General features: G+C 41.2%; 1 protein-coding gene across 1 annotated transcript in view; it reads left to right on the forward strand.

Moving 5' to 3' along the window:
• Positions 1 to 3,466, forward strand: part of STMN2 (stathmin 2) — a 49,807-nt gene extending 46,341 nt beyond the window's left edge. The window contains exon 5 of the mRNA XM_025478067.3: positions 2,100 to 3,466. Coding sequence (XP_025333852.1) covers positions 2,100 to 2,159 — 60 coding nt within the window. The 3' untranslated portion in view covers positions 2,160 to 3,466. The remainder of the gene's footprint in view (positions 1 to 2,099) is intronic.
• The last annotated feature ends 6,485 nt before the right edge of the window (positions 3,467 to 9,951 follow it).

Below are 9,951 nucleotides of genomic sequence, written 5' to 3' on the forward strand. Positions count from 1 at the left end.
GCTGCATCTTTTTCCTCATAATGGCAGGACAAAAAAGAAGGCAGAGCCAGCTATAGCCACACTACTTTCTCTGTGACATTTCTAAATGGGACACATATAACTTCCCTATATGTCTTTATCCCCTTCTCGACATGGCTTTTAAACATACATAAAAAGCTCTTTTAAAACAATTAAATAAAATTGCATTTAAACTCTCTAGAGTCAACTTCCTGCTTAACTCCAATTCTGTCTTTCAAGGAAGTATATAAGATGTTATATGCCTTTTTTCTCCCAGCACCTACATTTGAAAAGACACATTTTCCATGCAACTATTAAATTTTCTCTTTCCCCTAACATTGAGCTTACATAGCCGTGATTAGCAGAGTGGGCTGTAGAACCAGGCTGTCATGGGGTCCCAGCTCTGCCGCTTGTTAGCTCTGTGATCTTGGGCAAATGACGTACGCTTTCTGTGCCTCAGTTACTTCATCTGTCAAATGGGAACCAGAATTACACCTCTACCATGGGACTGCTGTGAGGAGGAAGGGAATTTAACAGGTAAAAATCTGTATTCATGCAGAACTGATCACATGTTAGGTGCCTAATCAATGCTCAGCATTATGAAGAACACAGTAAACAAAGACTCATTGAGATTAAGAGTTTAATGATAAGATTTACTTTATAGCTGGTCAAGGTCTTTGCCCCTGAACTAAGGGAATCTACAAGAAATTTCTGGAGTTATAGGAGGAAAAAAATAGCTGTGTAAATAATACACTAAGTAGAAAAGTAATACTAATAATCATCAGCATTTTGAAATTTCAATTCAAGAAGCAATTATTTAGTACCTATGGTATGCAACACAATGGGCATATAGTCATTTAGTACAGAACTATGTACATCTACCTTTCCTCTCAGTTCCCTCCACAGAAAGTTCAGTTCCCAAACCAAGCTTAGTGCCTCAGTTCCTCAGGTAAATAAACATCCACCAATCACGGGCTTAGTGCAAAACACTCTACTATGCCCAGCAAGTATAACTAAAGTGAGAAAATGCAGTCCTGCCCCTGAGTGAGTTTATATATAAGCATCTACTTAATATGGAAGATGAGACAAAAACAGAAATACCCAGAGCAGAAGTTAAAATAAAAGGGCTGCCACCTATTTGCCACATAAGCAAAGATTTGTGCAGGTGTTCAAATGGAAAGTAAGGTTAATTTTATTTTGTGGTCTCCTAAAAATCTTCATGGAGGAAGATGTAACAACCACATGCTTTAAAGAGTAAGTTATGATCCTGACCAAATAGAGACAAAAGACTAGGAATCTCAAGCATTAAAAATTGCATGAAAAGACAATTTCATTATATGGAAACATCAAGTATGTGTGTGTTAGAGAAGAATGGAGGGTAAGGCTAGAAAGGTCATTTGGAGTCAAGTTTTGAAAGGCCTTGACTATCAGAGCAAGCATTTAGGAGGCATACAAAAAGTCATCTTCCCGCATCTAATCCTCTCAAAGTGTCCACTGGCAATTATAAAGCCCTTAAGGGACGCCTGGGTGGCTCTGTGGTTGAGCATCAGCCTTTGGCTCAGGCCATGATCTCAGGGTCCTGGGATCAAGTCTCACATCAGGTTCCCCTCGGGGAGCCTGCTTCTCCCTCGGCCTATGTCTCTGCCTCTCTCTTTATGTCTCTCATGAATAAATAAATAAAATCTTTTTTTTAAAAAAAAAAAAAGCCCTTAAAATATTGGGGAGGAGGAAAAACACCATTAAAATGAGAGGGCAAACAACAATGTGATATTTTAGTGCTATTTCCTAGATTTATACAGTAGCCGTCATATTGAAAATTCTCTGAATCATATGACCTCTTGATCACAGTTTTGATCAAATGCAGCATTAAGGTTTTTTTAGACTCTGTAAGGCTTACAAGATCCTCTGTAACGTAACACTTCCTGGGTCTCTTGTTGTCATTTCTCGTGAAATGAGAACAGTCCCTAAAGGGAGACACCAAACACCTGGGTGATTTCCAGGGAGAATGTGTATCGTGTACAGGAGTAAGCAGGCCTTCCTGGTTCTCTGCGGAGCAGACAACCAGGCTCTGTGACGTTGCTTCTCCCTTTGGTGTTTTCCAGGAGAGGCATGCTGCGGAGGTGCGCAGGAACAAGGAGCTCCAGGTGGAACTGTCTGGCTGAAGCGATGGAGGGTATGGCACGCCCTACCATTAGGAAATCCCCCTGCCTATATTATAATGGATCATGCGATATCAGTATGGGAAATGTATGACATGGTTTAAAAAGAACTCATTATAAAAAACAAAAAACAGAATCAAAAATTAAAAAAAAAATTCAATGCGGTCTCTTTGCAGAATGTTTTGCTTGATGTTTAAAAAATACCTTGGATCTTATTTTGTAAATACTTACATTTTTGTTAAAAAATACAAGTATTGCATTATGCAAGTTATTTCATAATCTTACATGTCCTGTAACAGGCTTTTGATGTCGTGTCTTTCCACTCAAATGAATTTGCTAGGTCTGTTCTGTTTGAAGCCCTCATGTTGAACTCCATTCCCTGCCCTTTTCATTCCAACAGAAAAATGAGGTCAGTAGACAGTCTATGGTGCTAGAAACCCACCATTGCCTAATGACCTAGACGGCTTTGTAATCTCTGAATTTGACTAAGACCATACCTAGGTTACAGGTATTATGATTCCACGCAAACCTCCACATTTGTTCACTCATAATCTACTAACTGCCTAGAAACCACAAAACCAGGCTAAGAAAAGAAAAATACACCAATCATAGCATTTACTTCTGCTTCTACTGGATTATGTGCTACAAATGTGCTTTGGCGTTAGAAAGGGATGGATGAGAAGACAGATCTGAGATCAGTCTGGGTAGAAGCAGAAAGCTGAACCTTTTAAAACTGCTGAACACAGATCCAAATCCACATGGTTCAAGCAGCCGTGAAATCGCTCTTCATGAAGTGGGCTTAATTCTCTAGTTTAAGTTCTTTTGATGGAATGAATTAATTAATGTGTCAGGTGGCTTATTTGTGGATGCCATGATTGATGATGTTCATTTTAAGCTCTTACCTATAGTACAAGTACATGATGCTACTGAATATTTTTCCACTTGGAAACTGTGAGCTGGTTGTTGCATTAAAACACACGTACAAACAAGATCAAAAACACTGCGGACTTTCACTCAAGCTGGTCTTTCTTCCCCAGTGTGAGGCAATCCTGCCTATTAAAATAAAAAGAAATTACTCCATCTGTGAGGGCTGATACAGCTAAGGGGGGTAGGCAGGGCGTTTGTGCCAACTAAGAATCACCAGACACCCACCATAAGTACCTATCGCAGTTTTGAAGTCGTTTCTCCCCCAAATCCCAACTCCTGAAGGTTGCTGCCTGCATATTTACTCTTCATTAGTGCTATTTTCCTGTATGTCATTGTGAGCAAGCTGTGATTAATAAAGAATTGGAGTTCTGTGAACTAATAAAGGTGCCGTCTGTTCTCTTGCCCCTTCATGGACCCGACCCCGGAGTTCAGATTTTTAAAGGGTGCCCATTGGATTAGCCAATCTCCTAAGCAAAGAGACAATAATTAGAGTTTGAAGGAAACCAGTGCCCTGCTGATTCACTTCCCTTCTGCAACAGCAGGCGGCATCTCTTTTCTCTCTCCTTCTGACAGGCCAGCACTGCAGGAGAGGTCTTCAATCTGTTCCCCTTAAAAGCATTCAGGACTGAAGGAGATAACCATAGGTTCGGACTAATAATTCGGAGAAAGAGACCCCCTTTCAGAGCACTTGGAAGGTTCCTGGCACACCTCACACTCTCCCATGTGGCCACAGAACGCCTTTGCCAGCCTGTTAAATGTGATTGCCCTGCCATACTGCTGAATCTTGCGCTGCCGATAAGCACACTGCACACATGGACACAGCAGGGTCCTGTCAATGACCCAGATGGATCCTACAGGACCAAAGGAACCACGTCCAGTTTTAGCAGAAAATCATAAATAAATGAAACCACACAGACTTATGAGTAAGTACACTGGGCTGTAGTCCATAGAAGCACTATCCAAGCCAAGTTTGGAGGTGAGGCCACCTGGTCCCTATCTAAATATCCTTTATTTGTAGGAATCTAACACAGCAATGATCAGTACACATGCTTACAGACGTGAGCTCCATGATCTTCCTTTGGGAAGTCAATCGGAGCTTCTGATTGGCGTAAGAGACTCTGCATTTTCATACTGATTTTTATGTAACTTAGTTCATAATTGTTTCTGATAGAACATTATTTGAATGGCTCCCATTGGGCCAGACCCTGTGATTAAGCCCTGGAAACATGAAAATGAATGATCACAAGAAGCTCACAATCTACTTGCTTATTTTTGGCTCAGAACTAGCAAACAGGATATTTTGGTCTGTCCTTGCAGCAAATTAAGGGAGAACATAAAACTTCTGTGAAGCTTTCTGAAATATTAGAAATAGTTGACAAACATTTCACGCTACTTTGTGAGTCCCAAAATTGGAAATACTGACCGATCCAACTGCCTAATCCCAAAGGTGAAGAAGCTAAGACACAGAGAGATGAAGAAGGATAAGTGATTTCGTTCCAGGTCACCCTATGCCCACTTATCATGATTTCTCTCCTTATTAATAGCTCATCAGCAGACCATCCTCAAATCTTACCACACCAGTGAGGATATGTTATGTCTTTGAAGCTCCTCTAGACTAGTGGTTCCCAAATTTTGGTGTGCTTCCTAGTCATTTGGAGAGATTTTAATAAGCTTGCTGAGCTCCAACCCCAGAATTTCTGATTCCTGGGGTCTGTGTGGAAGCCTGAGAATATGCGTCTCTATCATGTTCCCAAGTAATACTAACACAACTTATCTGCAACTTCACTTGAGAGACCCCACTACAAAATAGAATCAATACAGATATGTGGATTCTTGGTGATGGCCACAATGGTGATGGTGTTTCTGTCAGGGCATGTTCCATTGGGGTGGGGCTTGAAAAGAAACTCATACTATGTTATTCAAAAAAGTAGAAGTGGAACCCAAAGGAACCCAACAAGAAAAAAATGAACAACTACATCTTGCAGATTAATAAAACAATAGAAAGAAAACATCTAAGAGACGGATAACGCCAAGGAAACAATAGTCTTTCATCTCTGACACAATGTATTTCACGGAGTCTGGCTTCTTCGGGACTGTGTTTAAATTGTATATATGACTTTGAAATGCATTCTGAAGAAAATTCACGTACTCTCATTGGTTTAACGATTTACCCTGCTCTCCTATCTCTTCTATACTCAAAAATACACAGAACACATGAAGGTTGACAAATGTTTTCTCTGGAGGCAAGCACCAGCCTTTACAACACTTCTGAGGAGAAAACAGAAGTAAAAATGTACTGATAGCTACACTGCACCACATCCACCCCCATCCCAGTGAGGGAGAGAACAAGAAGGAGGAGATATGGCACCCTTGACCTTAGCTACCAAATAATCGATCACCTTTTGTGTTCCCAGCCCTAAAAAAGCAATTATCCTTGACTTCTAATCAGGTGCTTTGCTGGAAATTCTTAAGGCAAACACAGAGTCCAAAACAAAACTAAGATTCCCAAGCTCCTCCCCCAAATTACTGCAGAGTCATCTTGGATCCCTCACTGTCCTCACCACCCACCTCCAATCAGTCATCAAATAGCATCAATCTGACCTCCCAATTTTTCTTCATTTCTCGCTTCTTTTCTATTTCCACAATCACTGCCCTACTTTAGGTTTTATTAGATTTTACAGCAACCAACACACATCCTTCGCTCCAATCTGCAGGCTCCTCTACACTCTGTCTCTCTAGTCCTCTACTATCTCTTCCTGCTTCTGGATCAGAATGAAATTTGCACTCCTATGCATGGCATTCAAGTGCCCCACTATCCCCTCAATATCTCAAGAACATTACTCCTCTTGGACACCAGACTATTCACTTTGACAAGAAACTTATGGTCTCTGGAACATGCTACATACTCTGTCTAGAATTATCTTTGCTACAAATTCAAACAGAGATGCTAGATCAGGCTGTCATAAAACCTACAAAACCTCAGTGAGGCTAGTAAATCACAGAGCTTGTTTCCTACTCCTGATTCATGTCCAGCATGGGCCACTTGGACTCTCATTTCTCACTCTGCGCTAAAGGCCAAGCAGTTCCATGGTCACACTGCTGGTCACTACGGAAGAAGAAAAATGGAAGTGGGCAAATCACACACTGGCCCTCTTAAAGCTTCTACCCAGGAGCAGCACACATCATATTTCACTGGTCAAAGCAAGCAATATGTCCACGTTTAACTCCAAACGGGAAGGAAAGTACAATCCTAACATAAGCTCAGAAGGAGGAAAGTCAGAAATATTTAATGAAGAGCACCAGTGACTACCACCCTACTGGTTACCACGCATTCAATCACTCTCCTTCCCACATTCACTACTGTCCCTAAGATAAAATCCCCAGGTCCATTTGACCATAGCAGCAAGCTCAATATCCAGGGTCTCTGGGTGATGCACAGTACTCTCTCTGACAGATGTGGATGTGAGCCCTCTTGAACAGAAACAAGTTAATTAAGACGACAAGTTATTTTCCTCAATAAATTCAATATGCAATGATGAAATGGGGATAGGATGATCACAATAAACACCTAAACACCCTTGTTTTAAGAGGAAATGATAGAGGATATATAGCATTCACTGACAATAGAAATTCTGGCGAGATATTGTGAGTGCTCTCTACCCTTGCGATAAATAGGGAACATTCTTTGCTCCTATCTCTATTCTGATACCCAGAAAGAAGCTCTCTCATCTATGGCTCTTGGATCATGGCTCTAAATAGATCTGCTTGTCCTTTATTCTCCTTGGCCACATCCACAGGGGCACTGGAGAATATGCCAATGGAATATTGGAATCTGAGCAGTCCTCTCAACCAGCTGGCTACCCTCCATGTGGATTCAAGAGTTGCTAAGTTTTTACTGATCATCATATGGGTCCAGATCCTGGCAAGAAACAGATGATACATCACTATAAATAGGTAGATGAAGAGAAATTAATGAAGATTCTATTGCAGTAGGATAGTATGGACATATTGAAAGAAACCAACTAAGGATGGTAAAACACCGAAGGTGTACTAACAAAGAGAGAAGCCATTTCCAAACACCTCCTAAAGACCCAGGAGACAGTTGTTCCTATAGAAAAAGACTACCTGGGCAGCCCCAGTGGCTCAGCGGTTTAGTGCCGCCTTCTACCCAGACCTGATCCTGGAGACCTGGGATAGAGTCCCACATCAGACTCCCTGCATGGAGCCTGCTTCTCCCTCTGCCTATTTCTCTCTCTCTCTCTCTCTCTCTCTCAAATAAATAAATAAATAAATAAATAAATAAATAAATAAATAATATTAAAGAAAAAGGCTACCTAATCTGGGGCTATGAGAGGCTATGACCTTCTGAAAAGGAATTTAGCCTCTAACAAATGTAGCCTGTCAAGGAAGGATTGGGGAAACATCTTTCTACTCTCATCCTTCAATCTCTAGCCAAGGCCTCACATTGGCCAAATGCAACCAGAAACCAAAGGGGAAGTGAGCTCAGTCAACACAGTGCATAGATGTCAACCTCTGAGGCTGAGCAAGAAGAAGAAAGGTAGAGAAAGACCGTGGAGGGGCAAACAGAGTGTGGCCACCTGCAGCACAGATCACAGTCTGACTTGGCGGACAGCACTGATGACAGCTAAGATGCCTTCTCACTTATTTGTCATTAGCACTGTTCACTAAATATTTCTGGCTTCCTTTCAGGATTGTACTTCCTGACACTTGGAGTTAGGTAAGGTTGTATGAACTACATTGGTCAGTGGGATATGAGCAGAAGTAACGTGTGCCCCTGAAAGTGAAAGCTTTAAGAGCAAACTCATGATTCACCAACCTGTTTCCCTCCACTACTACGACCTGGAATAAAGATGAAGGAGAGCACAGCCCCATCAGTGAGAGACATGTAGCATGAGTGAGATGAACTCTTTTTAAAGTTTTGAATTTTGGAGTTGTTATTCATTAACAAGGACTAGTGGATTGAAACTCTTCACCATCACACAGGTCTCTTAGGTCCATATCAGGTCCATATCATCTTCAGTCTGAAATTGAATGTTTCAGCAGCTTCTGAGTGGCTTCCATATCTTCAATTCATCTGAACCCTTAAATGCCAAGGAAACCAATTAAAGTCATGATATTGGGAGGGAGACCTGATCTAACCAACTGAATTATTTATATCAGATAATAAAAGGCAAATTGAATGTTTCATTGGTTTATTATGATGATAACTAGAATCACCTGCATTGTTTTAAAGGGTAAGAGAGCAAAGAAGTGAAAGAAAGAAAGAAGAAAGAAGAAAGAAAGAAAGAAAGAAAGAAAGAAAGAAAGAAAGAAAGAAAAAAAGAAAAAAGAAAGAAAGAAAGAAGAAAGAAAGAAAGAAATCTCACAGAGGAAGACATAGACATGGCCAACAAGCACATGAGAAAATGCTCCGCATCACTGTCCATCAGGGAAATACAAATCAAAACCACAATGAGATCCCACCTCACACCAGTGAGAATGGGGAAAATTAACAAGGCAGGAAACCACAAATGTTGGAGAGGATGTGGAGAAAGGGGAAACCCTCCTGCACTGTTCATGGGAATGTGACCTGATGCAGCCACTCTGGAAAACTGTGTGGAGGTTCCTCAAAGAGTTAAAAATAGACCTGCCCTACGACCCAGCAATTGCACTGCTGGGGACTTACCCCAAAGATACAGATGCAATGAAACGCCGGGACACCTGCACTCCGATGTTTCTAGCAGCAATGTCCACAATAGCCAAACTGTGGAAGGAGCCTCGGTGTCCATCGAAAGATGAATGGATAAAGAAGCTGTGGTCTATGTACACAATGGAATATTCCTCAGCCATTAGAAACGACAAATACCCACCATTTGCTTCGACGTGGATGGAACTGAGTGAAGTTATGCTGAGTGAAGTAAGTCAATCGGAGAAGGACAAACATTACATGGTCTCATTCATTTGGGGAATATAAAAAATAGTGAAAGGGAATAAAGGGGAAAGGAGAAAAAATGAGTGAGAAATATCAGAAAGGGAGACAGAACATGAGAGACTCCTAACTCTGGGAAACGAACTAGGGGTGGTAGAAAGGAAGGTGGGCGGGGGGTGAGGGTAACTGGGTGACGGGCACTGAGGTGGGCACTTGACAGGATGAGCACTGGGTGTTATTCTATATGTTGGCAAATTGAACTCCAATAAAAAATATACAAAAGAAGAGAAGGATTTGGCCTCTAGAATATCCACCATATCCTTGCCCCTTGCTACAAGATAGATTATTGGGGGGTAAGTAAGGAAGATAGAAGAGTTGGATATGACTCAAAAAAGAGGGAGAAGCAATAATTTCCATGATTGTGTGTGCCATTGCACACTAACATGTGATCTAGCTTAGCATCTGTGACATAGCATATAGAACTGAACTGATACATTTATTTAACTTGCATTCGGGATCTGTGGTAACATATTTATTACAAGTAGGTGTGAAAAGGCTTTCCAGAAGTATCCATGGATTTAAATGAAATGCTAGTACACCTTGTGTCTCCCTTTAATACACAAAAGGATCTATTGAAACCTCAGTCACTGGATTTGGTGTGTTAGGAAATTATAACTTTTAGAGGTAGTTGACAAGTATGCATGCGAAGCTTTTGTATGCTAGAGTTTTCTCTATTTTTAACTCTTTGAGGAACCTCCACACAGTTTTCCAGAGTGGCTGCACCAGTTCACATTCCCACCAACAGGGCAAGAGGGTTCCCCTTTCTCCACATCCTCTCCAACATTGGTTGTTTCCTGTCTTGTTAATTCTCCCCATTCTCACTGCTGTGAGGTGGTATCTCATCATGGTTTTGATTTGTATTTCCCTGATGGCAAGTGA

Source organism: Canis lupus, chromosome 29 (genome assembly GCF_003254725.2).
Source record: "Canis lupus dingo isolate Sandy chromosome 29, ASM325472v2, whole genome shotgun sequence".
NCBI lineage: Eukaryota > Metazoa > Chordata > Mammalia > Carnivora > Canidae > Canis > Canis lupus.